At 43.2% G+C, this 23128-nt stretch overlaps 1 protein-coding gene across 1 annotated transcript; it reads left to right on the top strand.

Annotated features, from left to right (window-relative positions):
- The first annotated feature begins 1890 nt into the window (after positions 1-1890).
- DDX5 (DEAD-box helicase 5) lies at positions 1891-22742 on the top strand. The gene is made up of 13 exons (XM_086930923.1): positions 1891-2170; positions 3576-3750; positions 4456-4552; positions 4629-4762; positions 10058-10123; positions 12373-12514; positions 12619-12779; positions 12883-13055; positions 13325-13435; positions 17985-18046; positions 18127-18186; positions 19278-19493; positions 21856-22742. The coding sequence occupies exons 1-13, from the start codon at positions 2127-2129 to the stop codon at positions 22461-22463; spliced, it is 2049 nt and encodes a 682-aa protein (XP_086787049.1). The 5' UTR covers positions 1891-2126; the 3' UTR covers positions 22464-22742.
- The last annotated feature ends 386 nt before the right edge of the window (positions 22743-23128 follow it).

Below are 23128 nucleotides of genomic sequence, written 5' to 3'. Positions count from 1 at the left end.
TTTCAAGAGCATTGACTTCCCCCAGCCTGTTTTAAGGCTGAGGGACGGTATAATCTTTTAGTTTCACTAACTTAACTATGCTATAAACTTTGCTTTTTAGGCTAGCTTACGGTCATGAATGATCAGATCAACGAGATCTTCTGAATAGCTGCAGCGTCTGCCTGCCCACTGTTACTGAGAACTGCAGACATGCAGTCTCTCCAGTTAGAATCCTTCCATTTCTGGTGCTTTCCAGCAGTTTCAAGATCTTAGAGTTTCTCGTTGATCAAATGGGTGCAATTTCTGATATGTTTCCCTGGTCTTCAATGCTGGATTTTGCTCACAGGAAAGTGCCACTCAGTTGTTTAAATGTCATTCATAAAAACACTGAAATTATGAAAATGTCACACATAGCAATTGAAACCTTGGCAGCTATGAAAGTGGAAGTTTTTTTTAAAAAAATCGGAAGAATGTATTTCCCCCTTTGACTTCTATTGAAGCGGAGGCAATTTCAGGTGGGAGACGGCTAAAATAAAGCTTAAAAACATTGAGTATCCCATCTGAATCAGGTCTATTGGCATGTATGCTATCCAAACGAAGAACTGGACATCTCTGGAGCTGGAAGGGGGTGTAGAAATGCCCAATCCCCGCACCTGGAACCAAATGAGAACAGAGATGAGCAGTTATTCTCTGGTAGCGCTACAAGAATCTGGAAAACTCTGCCTGCCTCTGTGTGCTTTACCACCTGTCAAGTCACCCTCAAAAAGGACTCAAACTCCTCCTATTTGACAGGCACCTTGTTTAATCACCCTGACCATACTTATGTAGTACTCTCTCCACCAGAAACTGATCTACCTTTGTTACATGACCACCATCTAAATCGCTGCTTGAACTGTGTACGACTTTTGACCAACTACCGCTATTGTTTCATGTGGTTACTCTATAGTTTGCTGCAGCCTATCTATCCTGCTACTGTCGTAAACCTTCTACCTGTGTGTGGTACTCTTTTGTAACATGCACACGTCACTTTTCTCTTATAACACACTGTTTGCTACCTCCCTCATTTTGTTTGCTTTAGATACTTGCAAAGTGCCACCATTGCCTACGTAATGTTTGTTCTTGTGTTTGAGTGTCTGCCATTTATTCAAGTATTATCCCTCTACCTGTGTTTGGTACTCTTTTGTAACCTGCACACGTCACTTTTCTCTTGTAACACACTGTTTGCTACCTCCTACATTTTGTTTGCTTCAGATACTTGCACAAGTGCCACCATTGACTACGTAACGTTTGTTCTTGTGTTTGAGTGTCTGCCATTTATTACAGTATTATACCTCTACTTGTACTTTGTGCACCTTTGTAACTTGCACATGTCACTTTTTTTCCCTCCCCTCTCACCTCCGCCTCACACAGAACCACATTTCCTTCAGAAAGGAACGTAAAACCTGGCTATTCGATAAATAATGCACCCCTCCCCCAAGCGCCTTGAGACCCTCTGGGTGAGTAGTGCCCTATACAAATTCCTGAACTTGAACTTGAACTCCTGTAATGCACCATTTGCTACCTCTTGTATTTTGTTTGCTCACAATTGTCACTTTTACCTCATGTAACTTAACGTTTGCTTTTGAAATGTGTTTACTTGCGCTCTGACACCTTCGGGTAAAGTCCGCGCTATATAAAAACGCATGAAATAAAATAAATAAATAAAAAATAGGAATGGCGCTCATGTTTACATTATCCCGGGCTACACTGGGAAAGAGGTGAGATATATTAGTCCCTTTTCGGTGTCAACCTTCCACCACAGACCTACGCAGTTGTTTTTTTCCCCATATCGGTCTCTAGCACAGTGCCAGCCCACCCACGATCCTACAGCCAATCAGGGCAAGCGGCGGAGGGATATGACAAACGTCACCACCCGGTACTCGGCTCTTTTGGGGCGGTGCAGCCGGCTTTTCTTCCTCTCGCTATAAAGCCGGCGCCTCGTTCGGTTCTCTCTCCCCGATTCCTTTTCCCCCCCTCGTAACCCTTCAGGTCATCAAAAGCTTTAAGATCAGTACGTAATACCGACCGTAACGAGGAAAGGCCTGATTTTATCACCACCATCTTTACCGTCATATTTTTTTTTAACTTGAGAATATAAAAGGAGCGAGATGCCTGGATATACCAACGACAGAGACCGCGGCAGAGATAGAGGGTGAGTGATATGCCACTCGTCGTAAACGATAATTTATATACATTTATTTTAAATTAAGGGATTCTCGTCGATAATTTTCGTTTTTTTGACCTGCGGAGGTCGATACACTTTCTTATCGGTTAACAAGGACTGGTAAAAATATGTAATTTATAGAACACGGCGGCCGTTCCGTAGCGTTTCTGGGAAGCAGTTTTCTCGGAATAGGTTGTGAGAACGGCGGATCGTTTCAAAATGGTGGTGCCATGAGGTTGTGTAACCCGACCAGACAAAATGCCGGCCGGCTTCCTTTGTTCAGTGTATGGTGTAACTGTAAATAGTGTGGGTTGGGCTATGTTACTGTCGAAATGTGGGACGATGTCTTCGAAGGGTGGTGAAGCAGTGAACAAATAGAAAGAAAGAGATTAAAAAAAAAAAGCATACGCAACCTGATCCGGAACACTGCTCTCGCGGATGTAGTGGCGAGATGCCGCATCGTGCGGGGAGGACCTTCTCTGTACTTTTCCACTGACATCATCCTGGTTACCGGGAAACCATAATTTGCGGGTGTCGTCACGAGGCCAATATGTTTCTGGTCTCACTGATTTCTTTCAGAGGCACCTGTTATTGTTAGCTCGTCGTATGTCATCTTGTTACTAAAAGAGTGCCGCCTGTCTTAGGAACACGTAACTTATGTTGGGACGTTTTGAATTGTCCATTTTTAAGGTATCAGTTATGGCGATTGTCTCAGTTATACATCTGGCTTGAAAGTGCTCTTGTACCTGTCGGATTATTCAAACCTAATAAGCTAAGGATTTGTGATAGTCATGATGGGTTTTTTTTGTTGTTAGGAGGCAGTGACAATGTCCCGGGGGGAGGGGGGCGTGTTAGTGGCAGTTGTTGAGCTGGCTTCGTCTCAAAGGAGTTAGACTATCGCTGAGGGATAAGGGTAGAGCTGTTTTTGCAAATTCGGTGCTACCCTGAAGTAACTGTCTATTTTGTCTCCTTTCCTGTCTGGTGGTTGTCGGGTGTCTGAGCGACTTTTGTCCCATGTGGTTTTTTTTTTTAAATGGGTGCTGATCTGTTTTAAATACAGTTAAACTGTTCTAAATGTTGAAGCAGCTCCTGATTATAAAAAAAAAACAGGTTTCCCTGGTGCTTAACTTTGCTTGTAGATCTCACTATTGAGTATCATAGCCTGGTCAGGCCTAGTTGCATCTGAGGTTCTCTATATGCTGGTGACAACTTTTCTAACTCGTCATCGTGATTGCTGTGGTAATCTTCTCGTTTGCATTGCTGACCACTGTTTCTTTGGTTTTAAATCGACCAGATTTCTTTTTAGTGTTGGAACAGATTAGTTGGTTGATGGGCTGTGCTTACCTTTTGAAACGTTAATTCCACAGCGAGCATTTTTTTTCTCACCTTCCAGCTTTGGTGGTGGTCCTCGGTTTGGTGGAAGCAGAGGTGGAGGAGGACAAATGGGAGGCAAGAAGTTTGGAACCCCGGGGGAAAAACTTGTGAAGAGGAAATGGAACCTGGATGAGTTACCAAAATTTGAGAAGAACTTTTACCAACAACATCCCGATGTGGTCAGGCGAACTTTGGTAAGTCTGTTTTGTGCATTGTCGCAGCGAGCGCTAATTTAATGGAAGCTGTATTGCTGGTGCTACTTAATGTAACCTTAGGCTGTCTGCGATAGCGGGACAGGTATATTTAATCAATCTAGTACGTATCCATCCATCCCACTCATGTTTAATCACTAACGTTTATAGATGTATTTCATGAGACGCTGGCATTTTAACAGTACTTCATTCCTTCTGTGTGGCGTGAGCACGTTAATAAATCCTTGGTTATGGTAGGTAATTTGGGTCTCGCTCAACCAGCTGTGTATCCCTTTAAAACGTCTTTTATTTGTTTTATTCTCTCGAAACTGGGAGTTTCGATGCCCTATATGCCGTGATGTGACTAATCGGAAGTGAAGCCACAAAGATTGCTTAATATCACTTGGGTGTTTCGTTAATTCTTGAACTAGTATTCATGAGTAAGAGGTCGCAATCAGAACACGGAAAATCAACTGGCAATTCTCGAGGTGCATAATCTGCTTTTGTGTTGATGCCTTAGATGTATTCTACCTTGCACGTAAAGACATTTCTTAGTACTTATGAATGAATTGTGCTCGCCTACCTGACGGATACGTGGGTTAAGACTATTGTTATGAGCGATTGGGTGGTTTTCTAATTGAGGTGGCCTCTAAAATTAAAGTAGTTTCCGTTCCGTAAACCTGTTTTGCTGTAATTTTTTTTATACAGGAAGAAGTCGAACAGTACCGAAGAAGCAAAGAAATTACCGTTAGAGGCCGTAACTGTCCTGCACCAGTGTTCAATTTTTATGAGGCAAATTTTCCAGGTATGTAAAAATACAAATGCAGCTTGTTGGAGGAACGGTGTCCAATAGCCAGTTCTCAATATGCCATTTTCTTCAGGTAACCTGATGGGAGAAATCCAAAGACAGAATTTTACTGAACCGACAGCTATTCAGGCGCAAGGTTTTCCAGTTGCATTAAGTGGGCTCGATATGGTTGGAGTGGCTCAAACCGGATCTGGGAAAACACTTTCTGTGAGTAAAATTGGTCATTGGTGTTGTGGTCTTTTTGGGGGGAGGGGGGTAGTCTAATTCATGATTCATCGATACCGAATATACTCTGGAGTTTGTTGAAGGTTCCCTAATAATAACCGTTACTTAGTTCGTCATCGCAAACCAGCATTGCATAATTGGAAAGTTTTACAGTTAGAAATGGGGTCCAAAAGCCAGGTCTTGTTTAAAAAAATCGACTATGGGATTTGAAGTATGCAGTTATGGTTTTACTGAACCGAGCATCTTCTGATCAGTAAAATCATTGTGAGCTATTAAGTCAAGCCACTAGCACGATTTTACCAGATACTCTCACCCCCAGCTGAATTAAATCTAGGCCTCATGTCCATAAAGCCAAAGATTGGGGTTTGAACAAAATACTTTGATTAGGGGCACTATGACAGGGCTGCCATGTCAGTGAGGCTTTGGTGATGTGTGAAAGTATGGGTGTATTGTATGTAGTTGTGACGCATAACGCACACTTGCCACACTGCTACAATCGTACACAAACCTAGTTTTTAATGTGGGAGAAATCTAGAGTGACAAAATGTTGGGCAAAAGTTTATAAATAACGTTTTTCTGCACTTTTAATTTCTCCCACTTGCTGTCTTTTTCAGTTATAAATATGACGGTGTCTACCGGCCACTTTGAGCAAGATAGTCCTGTATAAGTAGTGCAACACTTGAGAGAACCTGAAATTTAATTTCAAACTTGACTGTTAATATGTATCCCTGAAACACATTTACCCCCCCCCCCCCCCCCCCCCTCCCCTCAAAGTGTCACTCGTGCAAACGGCAGGCTTCTTGCCCTAGATGGCCTGTAGACGTGGTGTCCTATTTGTAGCAGGAAAAATACAGCTGTTTAAGGAAGAGGAATTGAAAGTGAAGCCTGTCTCAAAATATTGACTCGTCTAATTAAAATAATTTATCCACTTAACCCTTTTCTTGCATTCAGAAAATCATTTTGTTCTCGTGCTACAATATTAGGTTGACACGGACTTCTCTTTGATATTTAGATACCTCCATGCTTTAGTTCTTCCACTGTGCCCTGGATCATTAATCTGACTCAATCTAACACTGCTCAATATCAGGCTCTTTATCTGTAGCCTGAAGATAATTTAGAGTAAACTGCCATCCCTTAACTGAGGCTTTAAAGCACTCTGTACAAGGGGTAGGGGAAGATCAGCACCAAGTCGTTAATGAGTGCTTGGCCCATCAACCCCATAATTTCACTATCACTGAAATTTCCCTGCTAGAGATACTGGGAACACTGAGAAGGGTGTCCTACTCAAAGGAACCAGGTCTAGACAAGATCCTGGGTGACCTACTATGCCCAAAACCTAATATTTGGGCCCCTTACCTGTGGACTGTTTAATGCCATCCTACATGGAATGACGCCCCTGTCTTGGTTGGGGGCAGAGATTATTCCATTAAGGGCTCACCACTACTCCCCGCTAACTATCGACTAATGAGCTTGATAGATGTTACTCAAAAAATATATGCAAGAGTGCTATTGGATCGAATGGAAAGCTGGATGGAGAATTGTATACTTAGTCCCTAACCAGCAGGTTTTAGAGTCAAGATGTCCACAATAGATCAGATACTCTGGCTGTAACTTCTGTACTGGAAGACTGTGCTTTTGGAGGGAGGCAGCCTCTATCTGATTGCCTTCGACCCGGTCCCGAGGGATAAATTGTGGTCTATTTTATTAGCATTTGGGAATCCCCTATGACTTATCAGATGAAATGGCTCCATGATAGCTGCCAAGTTAGGTATGGTAGAAATGGTGAGCTTTCTGACCTCATTACAATAGACATGGGGGGGGGGGGGGGGTGTAAGGCAAGGATGTGTCCTGGCCCCGGCCCTCTTGTTTGTTAACCTCTTCCATGCTCATGACAAGGTCAGCTCGTCATGAGACAGTGGAGCTGTGCTTATGACTAGTTGACCTTGTCATGAACAATGATATATCTCACTTTCCAAAACCCCTTAGCAGCCAAGGTGTTAATGGTCTGGTGAAGGCTCAATGCTGGGAGGGACATAGATGCCCCTAGGCTTGCCAACAGGGTCCGTCCCTGATCACTGTTAATACACTCTTACTGGCAAAGTCCCCCAATGGGAATACAGAGGGCCATGGACATTTATTATCTATTTTGTAAAATTAGAGGTTTGCCAATTTGTTAAACACAATGTATGGTTTTTAATGGATGCAACACCACACAACAACCCTCTTAGATGGTAAACCATTAGAGAAAGTGTCTGTTTTTGACTACTTAGTGGACCGCACAAATAAAAGCCAGCTTAAAGTTGGCACAGACAGCTGGGGGATAATAAAGAGGTCTGGAAAGTGCTCACATAAAATGGTTGGTCCAGCAATGCAATGAGGGTGGGAGACCTAGGAGTTAACGCTGCAGAAACTAGCATGACCACTCCCAAGAAGGCCTTGTCTTTAGAGGATTTAAACTTCATCAGATAAAGGCCAATTCTGACACAGGCGCACTGACACAATCTTTTTTTATAGGTAAAAGACCAATACAAGCTAGAATCTGTTCTTGATGTCATACAGGACCCACCCCTGCAAAAGAAAAAACCTGCAATTTAGGTACATGTCCCAAGACCATAGAGAACCCCCCCCCCCCCCCCCAACCTTGTGATAATCTTGCCAGTTTCTTCCGGGGAAAAGTGGAAAAGATTCTCTTCTCTAGACAATCAAGTAAGGACTCTATCACCTATCGCTGGTCCTGAGACGGACAGAAATTCTGAAACTCCCATCAATTCACCCAAATCAGCGAGGAGGAGGTAGTGAGCTGACTACAGAAGATTAAGTCTGGCTCTCTTCATGACCCCTGCCGCATTCGCCAAATTAGCCCCAACCACTATTGCAGCAGGACTCGCCCCTCTTTAATCTTGTGTTGTATAGTGGGGAATTCCCCTCAAAATGGAAACAAGCATCCATTCTACCCCTCCTGAAAAAATCCAACCTAGACATAACCGAGATGAACTATCGGCGTATTGCCAGATTACCCCTCCCAGCCAAAATCATGGAGGGCACTCTAAATACGCAGCGGAGTGCCTTCTTGAGGATAGGAGAACATCTAGATCCATCCCAACATTGATTTCGGGCAGAGCACAGCACGGAATTGGCCTGGATTATGTCTGTGGAAGACATCAGAAGAGTGATGGATGCAGGAGGCAGAGCTGCCCTGATCCTGTTGGATCTCCGCGGCCTTCGACACAGTCCATCACAAGTTGTTGATGGACCAGTTGGGGTCCTGCAGAATTCAAGGAAAGGCACTAAAGATCGTACAGGCCTTCCTTTCCAATAGGATTCAGACGGTGGCCCTGGGGGACTTTGAATCACGTCCATTTGTGCTCCCTTGTGGAGTTCCCCAAGGGTTTTCCCTGAGTCCGACCCTTTTTAACGTGTACGTCTCCACCCTAGCGCCCGTTATTCGATCCTACGGCTTTAATCTCACAGCATATGCAGATGACACGCAGATAGTGGTGTCACTGCTTCCGGGTGAAATAGACAATACAGCAGACTGGTTTAGAGGCTGTACGCGAGAGGTAGGCAACTGGATGGCACAAAACTGTCTTAAGCTCAACTCAGCAAAGACAGAAGTGCTCCTCTTCGGTTCCAAGGACAACTTCTGGTCTCCAAGGTGGTGGCCAGAAGAAATGGTAACCCTCCCTTCCCCTGTGGCGAAGGTTAAAAACTTGGGTATACTTATGGACGAATCATTGTCCTTAAAACCACAGATCAATGTACTATCCTCAACAACTCATTACATCCTTAAAACCATTCGGAAAGTTCTACTATTTTTGGCTGTAGAACATAGGAAAACTGTGGTAACAGGACTGGTTCTCTCACGCCTAGATTACTGTAACAGCCTCATGCTGAATGCCCAACAGGCTCTAGATCCTGCAGAATGCAGCTGCTCGCCTGATCACGGACACCCCTAAGTTTGCCTCGGTAGCACCCGAACTGGCAACCAATGTAACTTCACCAGATCCTAATAGAAAAGTCTTCAAAGCACTCTGCGTGGTCTTCAAGGCCGTGCATGGCCTCGGCCCCCGATGTATGAAGCTGCTTTTCCATTCTCACAACCCTGCAAGAACCTTAAGATCTGGTGAGCAGGCGCTGGTAACAGTCCCAAGAGTTAGGAAAGCGCGCTGGGGGGGCCGGAGCATGGAACAGATTGCCACTCAATCTCAGACAGTCGTCGGACCTTCTATCTTTCAGAAAGCTGGCTCTTAAAACACTAAGCTCTTTGCCCACACACACTGGATCAATCGTTTTAGCGCCAGGACACCTCCGGGTAACGGTGCGCTCTAAAAATGTGAAAAATAAATACAGCGTACTACCATTGCGGGTATTTACAAGTAAATGAGGGAAATATTTTGATTCAGGGCTGTCCATTCTGTGCAGATAAACCAGAGACAGACCAACATGTTTTATTGTGTGCCCGGCATACAAGAAGGCTAGATACTAATGGTTACAACAGGTGTGCCGTAATCTTGGGACAAAGTATTGCACAGAGGCCTAAAGATTCTAAAATATGATACCAGTCTGCCCATAGTATACTCAGTTACTCGTTGTTTATTTTTTGTGTTGTGTGCAGTCAGCTATTTTAAAAGCTGGGTCTATTGGATCATTTTAGTTTTTCTATGCAAACACTTTTTAATTACCTTTTTTAAATGTTTTAAAAATAATTCAGAATTAGCACTTATTTAGAACTCCTTTCTCTTATTTTTATTTTTGGAGTTTTCTATAGCGCTGGCCAGACCCGAGGGTATCGGAGTGCTTTACAATCGAGCTGGAGGGAACGGGTGCATAACAGTATATCGAGAAAGAGATTCATACAAGTTCAAGGATTAACATTAATTGGCGCCTGAGGGGCGAGTTTGAGGTAGTGGGTTAGAGGTAGTCATAGTTGCAGGGTGAACTGCTGAGGTAGAGTTCGGGAATGCACGGTTGAAGGAGAGGATTTTGAGGCGTCTCTTAATGTTGCAATGCACACACACTATCTTTGCAAGAATCATGTGTACAAACTGCTGTAATATTATTTTTGGGCTTTTGTGGCCCTAGGTCGAAATAAAGAATTTTTTTAAATTGCATTTTCTTTGAAAGGAAAATGAGTCTGCTTATTTTAAAATAGTTTCAAAGCTATGAGCTACTGTCACCAGTTTCTGAGCTACTGGTAGCTTGCTATCAACTGGGACGCAGCACCTGTACTAAAGCACTATTGTAGCAAATGTAACTTTTATTTTTTTTATCTTGCAGTATCTGTTACCTGGCATTATACACATTAATCATCAGCCATTCCTCCAGCGCGGCGATGGACCTATCGTAAGTAATTTTTCAATAGGAATGTAATAAACATTGGGTGTAGGGTTGAAGATTAAAATTAAACCTTTTTGATTTTCTGCTTCAATACGGTTGGGTGTAACCAGGGGCACTGGAATTGTGTATTGCTGGCATAAGGTTTGAGTTGTGCAGCAAGAAAATACAGCACCTGATTATAGCAATTGGTTACTGCAAGGACCTCGGCCAACATTGGCAAAGGGTCTGACATTGATTAGAACTAAGCTTTTGTCAATTTGACTGGTATGAGCTAAACCTTCTGTGGGGGTGAATATGCAGGTGGAACATGAGAGTTCAGCTATAGGTTTCGGTCGTACAGTGTCAGGCGTTCACACAGTGCTAACTGGAGTAGTAATGAGTAGAATTAGAGAAGGTTTGAACGGTAGAGGGAAACCTAAGAGCCTCTCAAAGGTGATCAGACATAAAGACGTCTGGACACTTGAAAACAATGAACAGGTACTGTGCACACGTATGGTGAAGTCGTATCCGGTGATACAGTATTAAAAAACAAAGAGGAACATGAATATCGTAAGATGACTTTAGAATGGTCAGTTCGGTTCAGTGTTGATCTTTATTTCTTAGTCTTATTATTAAAGCAAACGCCAGCCGACACGTGTTTCGTCAACGGTACAACCTGTGACTCATCAGGGCTGAAAGGCGTAACGAAAATCAGGGATGGTGTTCGGAACAACTGAAATGAAATGGATCGACGTCAGCTAGTGTAAAAGCTGAAACGTCCCGCCGCCGAGCAGTCAGTGCTGCTGCGGGTGGTTCTTCGGAATTGGGTGAGAAACGCTCCAAGCTGGAGTCTGGCAGTGTGTAATGGACATTACACACTGCCAGACCCCAGCTTGGAGCGTTTCTCACCCAATTCCGAAGAACCACCCGCAGCAGCACTGACTGCTCGGCGGCGGGACGTTTCAGCTTTTACACTAGCTGACGTCGATCCATTTCAGTTGTTCCGAACACCATCCCTGATTTTCTTTACGCCTTTCAGCCCTGATGAGTCACAGGTTGTACCCTGACGAAACACGTGTCGGCTGGCGTTTGCTTTAATAACAAGACTAAGAAATAAAGATCAACACTGAACCTAACAACTGACCATTCTAAAGTCATTTTACGATATTCATGTTCCTCTTTGTTTTTTAATACTGTATCACCGGATACGACTTCACCATACAATACGTGTGCACAGTACCTGTTGTTCATGCAGGTGGGACATGTTGCAAATTCCTGCAACTCGTAAAATTTCGAAATACTGCACGATCACATCATTCCAGTGGCTGTAGTGTTCAACTGCATTAATAATTGGAAATTGACTTGAAGATAACTTGGCAAAGGTAGTGAGATGTTGACGGGAAGGAGTGGGCCAGGCTGAAATGAGGTTGGGGGGAGAAGGCAGTACGTTGCCGTGAGGTAGTTACTTCAGCTTAATGTCCCGCATTGGATACATGCAGAATATGAACTGAAATTAAAGATGGCTTTAAAAAAAAAAGTATTAACTTGCATCTCTATCATTGCCATACCTGCTTGTTAAACTAGATATCTTAACTTGCTGATCCATTTTGCCAGCTGTCCAGGCACTAACACTCTGGCCCTCCTTCACGTTGTGGCACCGAGTGTCCATTTTGAACCATGACTATTCAGTCCAGAAAGAAGTGCAGAGGAGCGATTTGGTTTCAGTCTCGCAGGTTTTAGATTGCCAGAGAGCACGGGTTGGCACACGTGACTTCAGGGACTGGAGTGTACTTCTGCTGCTGTATTAGCTAGGTCAAGGCGCCACCCAGTGGCAGTCGGACTCGCACACCAATCTGAAATAGTTTTGGATATTCGTGCCTACCAGGAGGAGAGAAAGTTTCTCTGATTCAGAAGTCGCATGCTCTGCCCCACAAACATATTTCAGAAATTGCAGTGTTCTGACTAACCTTACAGGCACACGGTGGGCAAAAGTAAACAATTTTTCGCGGGCACTTTTAAAAACCGCGGCCTTTTTACTAAAGTAAAAAAAAAATCTTCAAATCATGGATGCTCTGGATTGACAGGAAATAGCTCATCCAGGCCTAATTGAAGATATGCTTAAGTTGTATTGAAGACATTTTAACTGGAAAAATGCAGTACCAATCTATCCAGTTTACAGGTCTGAGGATTGTGTGACTAATGCTTTGTGCTGCAACAGTAGGTGTCATTTGGCACTTAAAGTGGACTCTTCCTGAAGCTGTACATTTGCATTCTAGGTTTTGGTGCTGGCACCAACACGCGAACTTGCACAGCAGGTGCAGCAAGTTGCCGCTGACTATGGGAGAGCTTGTCGTTTAAAGTCAACCTGTATTTATGGTGGTGCTCCGAAAGGTCCTCAGATTCGGGACTTGGAAAGGGGTAGGTATAAAATTGTAGTTTGATTCAATCAAATGCATACATTCAGAATGGAAGGCATGGGCAGTCATTCTAGCTGTTTAACACGACGCTTTGTTATATTTCAGGTGTTGAAATCTGCATTGCAACCCCAGGAAGATTAATAGACTTTCTAGAAGTGGGCAAAACCAATCTCAAAAGATGCACTTATCTCGTGCTTGACGAGGCCGACAGAATGCTTGACATGGGATTTGAGCCTCAGATTCGGAAAATCGTGGACCAGATTAGAGTACGTATTTCTATGCGGTGGAGTTTTTAGAATGTTCTTTTTCTGCCTCCCCTTTCCACGTTTGCATTTAGTAACTTTCTTTTTTGTATTTTATTTTTTTTAGCCTGATCGACAGACCTTAATGTGGAGTGCGACTTGGCCAAGAGAAGTTAGACAACTTGCAGAGGACTTCTTGAAAGATTACATTCACATCAACATCGGTGCTCTAGAATTGAGTGCAAACCATAATATTCTTCAGATCGTGGATGTGTGTGCAGATAACGAAAAGGATGAGAAGTAAGTAATTTAATTGCTATACAGTAGGTAATTTGCTATACAGTATACAACAGCGTAGAGCTTCAGTATTTTCGTTGGTTGTAGATCTTGGAAGCAGCAGACCACGAGTGGTCTTGTTGCAGAGTAGTGACCATTCGTTACAGTACAAGGGCGCACACCTAGCTCTGACTTTAGCTTTCCTCAACTTAATTTGGAGAGCATACTGTACTAGTTACTGTAGACTTTATTGAATATGCACTTCATATATTTTTTAACACCCCGTGTTCTAGGCTTCTGAGGTTGATGGAGGAAATTATGAGCGAGAAGGAGAACAAGACCATCATTTTTACGGAAACCAAACGACGGTGTGATGAGCTTACCAGAAAAATGAGGAGAGATGGGTAAGTTATTTTAGTTGATGACCAATTGAAGTTTCAGCTGACCTGCCCTTGATTTGCAGTAGTACAGCGGCAATTATGTTAAATATCTCGACATAGTAACATTTTGTATGTTAATGGCTTGAAATGCAAAGTGATTATATTGTAAATATACCTTGAGTAATCTGTGTACAGGGATGTAAATGAAAGCAGATTGAACTACCACATCATTAGGCTTGACAGGTCTGACAAGATAGGTGGCGGAATCGCATGCATATACAGGAACAGCCTTTCTGTTCTGACAGTTTCCGTGCCGTGCCGTCCCTACCCTCCCAACTTCCTACGAATACATCTGCCTCTATCATCAGTGATGGCAAACCAATATGCTCTCCATGGCATTTACCACCCTCCCAGAGACACCTCATCTTCGCCCAACAAATGATGGACCTGATTTCAACCAACGCAGGTCGACAGATCACCCAAATATACCTGGGTGGCTTCAACCTCCATTGGAATGATCTTAACGATGCGGTGGTAAATAGTCTTAAAAGCTTCCTCAGCGCCCTGGACCTCACACAATTATGCAACAGCCCGACCCACTAGAGGCTCTATCCTCTACCTTATCGCCAAAGAGGGCGCTACTCAACTCGACTATTCAACCCTGTGACTGGTCAGACTATCATATTGTTACATTTCACATCAATGAAAGTCCAACTCAATTCGGTTCAACCCACCAGACCTAAAGTCTGGAAAAGAGACCTGAGAAAACTCAATCCATTATCCTTACCCCCGAACAGTCGCGACCTCCTACTCCCCCCTACGGGCGTTACAGATGTCCAATCCCTGACTGACCACTATCTTAGCGCCGTGACCTCAATAATTAATGAGGCTGCTCCCATGCAGCTAAAAAATCTCCGCTAAAATCTCCAACCCATGGTACGATGGGAGTCTCAATGAAGATGGACAAGCCATGAGATTGGCAGAGCGCACCTGGAGGACAGCTCCCTCTGCACTACACCTGAAAACCCTGAAGAAAAAGAGAAACGCCTACTTCAGGAAAATAAAGCGCTCAAAAGCAAACTTCTTCAGTCTCCAGCTCGACCAAGCAAAAAATCGCCCTCAAACTGTTTGAGTTAATCAGAACACAAGCCTAGGAACAACCCCAACCTCTCAGTACCATGCACAAAGCACCCTCCTGTGAAGACTTCGCCACTTTCTTTACTCAAAAAACTGACAACATAAAGAATGATCTCCGCGCTGACGCAAGACTCCACTGCATAACACCCACCGAACCTAAAAACAATGCAACATGGTCAACCTTTGAAACCTACTCCGAAGAAGAAATAGGCAAACTGCTCAACACCTAAAAAACCAATCACCTCACGGATCCCCTCCCTGCTAACGCTGTCAAAGATTTCATCCCACTGCTCCTTCCTCTCTGGACTAAAATCATCAACAGCTCGCTCCAAGAAGGAACCATCCCTGACTCCCTCAAAGTTGGACAAGTCACACCTTTGCTAAAGAAACCTACTGCCGACCCATCCGACCTAAACCACTACCGTCCCATTACCAATATTCCCACTCTAGCCAAATTATTGGAAAAATGCGCTCAACTGCAACTGACTAAACATATCGACCTGTTTGATCTCCTCAACCCGCATCAATCAGGCTTCCGAGCAGGACACAGCACTGAAACTGCTATGACTCACATAATTGACGACGCCCTTCAAATCCTAGATCAAGGTGATACCTGCCTCCTCATCCTGCTTGATCTCTCTTCGGCATTCCACACTGTCAAACATGAGAAGTTACTCGATCTTCTGAGCACAAGAATGGGTCTTTCTGGGACTGTTCTCAAGTGGTTCACCTCCTTTTTACACAACAGGTCGCAAAAATTCAAGAGTAACAACCTGATGTCCTCTCCAATACCTGTGTCGTTAGGTGTCCCCAAGGATCCTCCCTATCACCAACCCTGTTCAACCTAGTTATGGAACCTCTCACCACCTTGCTTCAAGCATCCAATGTACTTTTTCACATGTACGCAGATGACACCCAACTATATCTCAAATTACAATCCCCCAACAACATTTTACACCTGAACTCTACGATCAGAAGCACCCAATTCTGGCTTGCTGATAATCATCTCAAACTCAATGCTCTGAAAACAGAATTCCTGCTGATCACACCTCCCGCGAAGATCCCATCACTCAAACCTGGCTTAAACAGTTAACTGCACTCAATGTCCAACCCATCATAGTGGACTCAGCGAAATCTTTAGGCATAACCCTCGACTCCAACCTTAACATGCAGCATCATATCAGCAAGGCTACTAAGGGAGCGAACTTCCAAATCAATACACTGAGGAAACTTAAACCCTTCCTACCAGCCAAAGACTTCCAAACTGCAGTTCAAGCTCTAGTAATCCCGCGAATTTAATACGGCAGCACCGCCCTCTGCGGTCTCCCGTTAACCAGCACTGCACCCCTAAGAGCCTCTCTAAACGCTGCAGCCAGACTCATCACTGGATCAAAAAAACACTTGCACATCACCCCTGATCTGAAAACACTGGACTGGCTGCCTTTTGAAGCCAGAATACATTTGAAAATCGCCTGCATGACACACAAGGCTCTACATCTGAGCTCTCCCGGATACCTCACTCAGAAGCTGTCAATCTCTGGCGGCTCTAGAAACACTAGAGGCACAGACAATCTTCTGCTAAAACCTCGAAGATTCCGGAAGGTAAAAACCTATAAACGCTCTTTCTCAGGAATGGCACCCAGAATCTGGAACTCACTCCCTCCTGAAATCAGGCTAATCTCATCCTGCACACTCTTTAAGAAAGAAGTAAAAGCTATTTTTATGGCCAAATACACTTGACCTATTACCGTGGATTTGGAAAGACCCTACTCCGACCTGTATTACTCTGTTCGAACTTTATGACTATGTATTTCACCTGAATTATTGGCGCTACTAACTATCCACGCACACATTTAACTCGCTGTTCGAACTCTATGAATCTCACCCGTATTATTGACGCTACTGACTATCTATGCACACATTTAACTGTTATATTTGTATTGATGTGCTGTACTACTTATGTGTAACCCCACTTTTGCTGGCATTCCCAGCCATGTAAAGCGCTCTGATATTGTATTATTGACGCTACTGACTATCTATGCACACATTTAACTGTTATATTTGTATTATTGATGTGCTGTTCTACTTATGTGTAACACCACTCTCTTGCTGGCATTCCCAGCCGTGTAAAGCACTCTGATATCTGCAAAGATCTTGTTCGCGCTATATAAAACTTTCTAAATAAATGGTTCCTTAATGCACTTAAACTCAAAAGAAGCAAACGTCATGGGGAAGGCAACATTGGTTATCGCCCATTTTTTACAAATATGAATGGGATTTAAGACTTAGTCTTACTGGCCAACATCTTTACTTAATCTCCTTCAAAAAGGAACAATTGTTTTAATTAACTATATTCGGTGGCGAGGGCACTGAATTTATGCGATTGGGCGGCCGCAGCGGTTCTTGCCTAATTACAAATTTGCCACATAATCCTTATAGCTCAAACGGTACAACTTACTGAAAACGCAAATGCTGTTTAGTGACAGGCCCTAGCGTATTGCTATATCTAGGTGTTAAATTGGTACTAACTCCGGGCAACTAATGCCCAGAATAGTTTGCGAATAAATAGTGTGCGAATAAAGAATTATGATAATGAAATTACCATGTTGCCACAACTTTGCTTGCTCCTGCTGCATAATTCCACTGGCCCGGACTATAATTCACAAACGCAAGGAACAATTAATGGGTGTATGAAGGACCAGCACAACCTCAAAGTTGGCCTGGATACGTTTTTTGCTCGACCATTTTCGTTATACCCAATTTAGCCCAAAAAGTGTAAACTTTTTTTGACTTCCTATTAGAAAATAACTTTACTTTCCGATTCAGAAAGTATGGAAAATACAAAAATTGCAACGGCGGTGTTTGAAAGATAATATGGGGTACGAAAGCTATAGACCAGCATTTGTGAACGTCAAGTTGAAAACCACCAACTTCAAGGCATTCCTAATGCGACTGTAGTCTCTGCTGATGACCAAGCACACAAAGTACTTGTGTACTTGGTGATCAGCAGTGGCTACGGTTTTATAAAAAATATTCACTGTAAAGAATTGGCGGACTTGGTATGATAGTGAAAATTGTGGTGGTCTACCACAGTTGATGGCTACCTCAAAACTGTATCAAATTCTTTCTGGACATTATTTCAAAACATTCATTCGACTTGAATGCCAGTGTAGCTTACAAATAGCTTGAGCAAAGCTCATTTCTTTACCTCATTTACTGGACTTTCTACTCTAGTTTTGGCCTGATGAGTGACTTGCATGGCTGGCGGTAGCCAGTATCGTGGGTTTTGTTTAAATCTCACTCTGCTCGTCAAGCAAGTTCATGTAAAGGAATATCTACAATGCTTGATGGTTGTCTAGCTGCACAGTCTGCTTTGTTTGAAAACCCTTGTATGGTTCCTCAGCTTTGCATTGACTCAAACCTTTGTTAACTTCAGATGGCCGGCAATGGGTATTCATGGTGACAAGAGCCAGCAGGAGCGAGACTGGGTTTTAAACGGTATGAAAGCACTTTTTCACCCCCTCTTTTTTTTTTTGTGTGTGGTTATCTGGTATTAATACCTATTTACTTGTTTCCAGAATTCAAACACGGCAAAGCCCCAATTCTGATTGCTACAGATGTTGCATCGAGAGGTTTAGGTTAGTATGAAGTCCCGGGAGCGTTTAGTTGTAAGCATTTTAAAGAAAGTTGACTGCTTTCTTTAACATTTCTGTTTCTGAGTTTTTTCACATAAAGGTGCAGTCTTTGTGGCAAGGCCTAGGCATGACAATCCATCGACTCGAGGGGATGGAGGACTAGTGGAATTGATCGGCTGGCTGCTTCCAGTCAAATAGAGAGGTGAAAAGCTGAAAACATTGTGTGCCAGTATTCTTCAAAAGGCAGCCTACTTACTACTTAAAGTTTTTTTTCATGGAAAGGTTCACTTTGCCCTGGTATTCCTGTTCTCATGCTTTGCATGGTTTCCACGGGGCAGCGCTGTTGCATGTGAACAGTGGAGTTTAGTTTCAGCGACACTCCTGAAAACTTTCCAAATGAAGCATGGTTTTGATTGAAGGGAGTGAGTAAGCAGTTCAAATACGAAGCCTTTTCTAATTGGTGAGTACTGGCACATGAGTTGGAAAAGGGAATCACTTTTCACTTAAGGAAGTGAAGGGAATGCAGCGACCTCCCAACATCCTCCCTCACCCATGTAGTAGTCATGTCAAGACCTGCCAGAGACACATTCTCAAGTAAACCCTGGCTTCTTGGGAAGAGCTTGCCTAGACAGTTACTGTGCACAAGAAAACTACGCTTTTTTTGTGGACGGGTATGTTTGTTGCATTTTTGATCTTGGCAAGACGAGCAGTGAGGCCTGAGTTTTTAGCTTCTAATGAATGTGTTGAGGACCGTGTTCATCGATTTCTTGAAGGTCCTCTAACGAGCACATGAGGCTGCTGAGAGCTTTAGGGGCCCTACTGCAGAGAAGCATTCAGATGTCCTTTGACTATCTGTAGGGAAACTTCTGAATGGGGAATACCTATCATGGTAAGGTTTCAATCATTTTTGGGGTGGGGACTGGTGTTTTATCTTGGTGTTTGGCTATTTAGAGTTCCTACATGAATGGATAATCCTATTTTTTTACAGGACCAAATTATCTTTTAAATGTGAATCTAATTTGTTGTTTTGGTCTGGCTTGTGTTGTGTACAAACCATTGTACATTGCCATATGCCATGCTGCATCACTTTTCAGATGTGGAAGATGTGAAATTTGTCATCAATTATGACTACCCTAATTCATCAGAGGACTATATCCACCGAATTGGGAGAACTGCCCGCAGTAGCAAAACTGGTACAGCTTACACCTTTTTTACACCCAACAACACAAAGCAAGCCCATGACCTAATTGCTGTTCTACGAGAGGCTAATCAGCAAATCAACCCCAAGTTGCTGCAACTGGTTGAAGGAGGTAAGCAGTACGGCTGATGCTGAACGTTATGTTAATTGTAGTTTCTTCACACACGATGCCCTACAGTTGTACAGTGAAACGCACTCTTCCCCGTCCTCCCTCCACCTCCGTCCACAGCGAAGTCTGTTACCACAGCAGGGGCAAATTTAGGTAGTGTCTAGCCTCTCCAGATTCCCATTGTAGACCACGCCTGGCCCAGTGATATAGTATTTGGTCTCCCACAGCCGGCCCCATATCTGGGTCCAGCAGCGTCACAGCTTCTGACAGTCCCAACATGTACCTGTGTGCCCCCCTGTTCACCCCCTCTCTACCTCAGGCACCGATTTGTATTACAAAACTAGCATTTGCAATGCGCCTCATTTAAGCGAGTTTGAACTATTGGCATTAATGAATGGGTTATTTTTTTAACCTAAATAAAAGCTATTGGCCCTTACAATACTAATAGCTTACAGTCTCAATGCGAAACGCATTGCAACGTGTTTGGAAAGCTGTTGTAATTAGCTAAAAGGGTTTTGCTGCCTTTAGGCTATTTTATCAGCTTTCTCTGTTAAATGTATTCACACCCTTTGTTAAAAGAAATGTGCCAAGAAGTCTGTGGTGTCGGTCCAATTGTTTAGGAATCTGAATTAGAGACTGCAGCACCATAATAAAACGAGAACAAAGTGTGCACAGAAGACCTAGTTAAAAAGAACAAAAGCAATCCTTCCCAAATAACGGGCTGAACAGAAAGCAACCCAAATGTAACATGTCTATTGCATGGTATCAGGCCTGGCAGGCTGGGGCTCTGGAAGAGACTCTGGACCTGAGGTACTCTAAATTTGAAGTAAAAACGCTTGTACGCCTGTAATAAAGGGAGCACCCATCCCATGCACTTACATGGGAGCTCAGGGAAGTAAAAGGGAGGATGGGGTTGAGCGTTGCATGGTGGGAGTGTGACTCGGTGAAGGGAAACGGGAGGTAAACACCCTAAAAAGCTGGTAAACGCCCTAAAAAGCATATTTAATAAGTGAGGTTTTAAACATCCAAAGCTGTCTACGTTCACTGGGTAAAAGGGGTCTAGCTTGTGCGCCAATTGTCTCCTGCCCAGAGTTATCCATTCAAAGTAAAAACCACGATCTCGGAAATGCAAGCAGCCACCATTACTGGTGTTGCTTCTCTGAGAAATAAATGTTAATTCATAACTATCGTGAGGCCAGACTATAAAAAGCCTGCCCATGTATCAAAAGGCATATGGACTGTTAACCACCTGAGGCAGGTGGTGTTGCATTGGGTATGAATAGTTTATGCTTGTTGGCTAAATCTCTCCCACTGTTAGGGCCATACCAATCTGAAGCTGCAATTTAGGCCGTTTTATGTACTTATTCTCCTGCTGACTTGAGCCACCTGCTTGCTTCTCTCCTCTTTGAAGGCGTTCACTCTGAGCAGAGCAAGTTAATTGTAATAGCTGTACCAGAGTTGTTCATCAGAGTATAATTTTGCAGGTTAAAGGCAGCTAGCTGTTTGACCTGAATGAATCTATGTTGGCGTATCAACTAACTGATCTGCAAGCAAGAGAGCAATATTTCAGTCTCGAGTAGCATCTACTTATGCAGATGGCATGATTGCACATTCGAAATGCACTCCACTTAGTAAGATACCTAATGTTTGTACAGGTCACACAAGCTTGAGATTTCAAATGTTGTTTGGATGTGATGCGAGTGAGCCCAGAAGCTTAATGGCATAGTTGCTTAACTACTGTACAAGGCACCCTAATTGTGTTAATCAATTTTGAACCTGGAACATCGTTCAAATGCTTGACATCTCACGGAAAAATCGGCATCAGTGGACCAATCTGTGCGACCCGAAAAGAACTTGGCACGCTATTTAATCCATCCTACGTGATCATGTAGCACAGATTGATATACCCTGGGGTAGGACAGATAAAGCCCTCTTCAGAACGCTCTTGGAAGAGTTAAAAATGGAGTCCCTAATCTTAACCCACATTTCTATTCTACACATCTTTGCAGTCAAACTACTTTTCTGTGTTTGGGTTTAAAGCCATAGGTATGGCTGAACGATTGCTTCTGGACACATTTTTTAGTTTAAGTGAGCATCTGTCTACTTAAATGTATGCGTTGTATTATGCCTAAAGTCTGCATAGCTTAGCTGCAAATGGCTTTTTTAATAATTGTATTCAAATGTTTATCCACTAGTGTTTCAGTGTGGATGAATCTAGTACAGTTCCTTTGCACACTTCGTTCGAAGTTGGACCCATACTGTTGGGAGTCTCTTCAGTAGAAGTCTTAGCAGCTTTCAATCTTAATGTTCGTTTTATTAAAACGTTTAAACTGCAGCAAGAGTTCTAACTTTATTTTTCTTTTAGGTCGTTTCCGAGGTGGAAGAGGCATGAGGGATGATCGACGTGAAAGATATTCAACAGGCAGAAGGGGTGGTGGCTTCAGTAGTAATATTAGGGATAGGGAAAACTTCAATCGTGGATTTAGCAGCAGTGGACCAAAAAGAGACTTCAACTCAAAACCTCAGAATGGTTTTGGTGCTCCAAACTACGCAAATGGCAATAGCTTTGGGAATGGCTTTGGAGCAAATAGTGTGCAAGGTGGTTTCCGGCCTGCTAATCAAACCGGCACATATCAGAATGGATTTGGCAACCAGCAATTCGGAAATATGCTTAATGGCATGAACCACCAGCAGCAGCCTGGCATGAATCCGCAACTGGGAATGAACCAGCAGCCTGGAATGAACCAGCTGGGAATGAACCAACAAGCTGGCATGAACCAGCCACCTACCATGAACCAACAAGCGGGCATGAACCAGCCACCTGCAATGAACCCGCAAGCTGGTATGAACCAGCAGCCAGGAATGAACCAGCAATACAGTTACGCTACCCCAGCTGCACCTGCTCAGGCACCAACATCCACACCTGCTCCATCTCTGATAGGTTATCCAATGCCAGCAGGATACACCCAGTAACAAATGTCACGTTTTCAATTGCTCTTTATATTGTGTGTTCAGAAGACAGGATAGTTATTTAAGAAGCCTTCAAGGAAATGCAGAAACTACTGCAGTGCAGCAGTAATTAAGGTGCACTTCATTATTTAAGTTGACTTTATCTACATTACATTCCTGGAACAATTTTAGTTTTCTTTTTGTACTAGAAAATGCAGACTGTGTTTTCACAAAGTAAATGTACAGTGATTTGAAGTACTGTAATGAGGCAGCGCATGGCCTTAAATAAAACTTTAACTTGGATGTCTTGTGTAAATTATTTTTTGCACAGTTGCTATAGCACTGAATCTATATAAATATGGAGTAAAAGCTGAGTTTATGCTCCTAACATATCCTCTTCCTGAAAAGAAAGGCTGCCCAAGGGAACCTTGCCTAAGGTTCAGATTCCTTTTTTTTTTTTTTTTAAATCTGTATTTGAGTGAATTTTGAAATGTTTCTTTTGGGATTGCAGCTTCAGAATAACATTTGACCCTTGAATAAAACTGCGTTCCAGCAGTGTTTACTGCTTAAATAATTACTAGCTAATTCTGTGTTATTTGGTGCACATTTTACTGCCTCCCACATTTGCCTTAATAGTAGTGGAGTTCTGATTCTTGGTTTGGACTTTGTTTAATTACGCCGCAGAAGGA

This window comes from Lissotriton vulgaris, chromosome 7 (assembly GCF_964263255.1).
Source record: "Lissotriton vulgaris chromosome 7, aLisVul1.2, whole genome shotgun sequence".
NCBI lineage: Eukaryota > Metazoa > Chordata > Amphibia > Caudata > Salamandridae > Lissotriton > Lissotriton vulgaris.
Note: the sequence above shows the minus strand (reverse complement) of the source record. Positions and strands in the feature narration are given on the sequence as shown.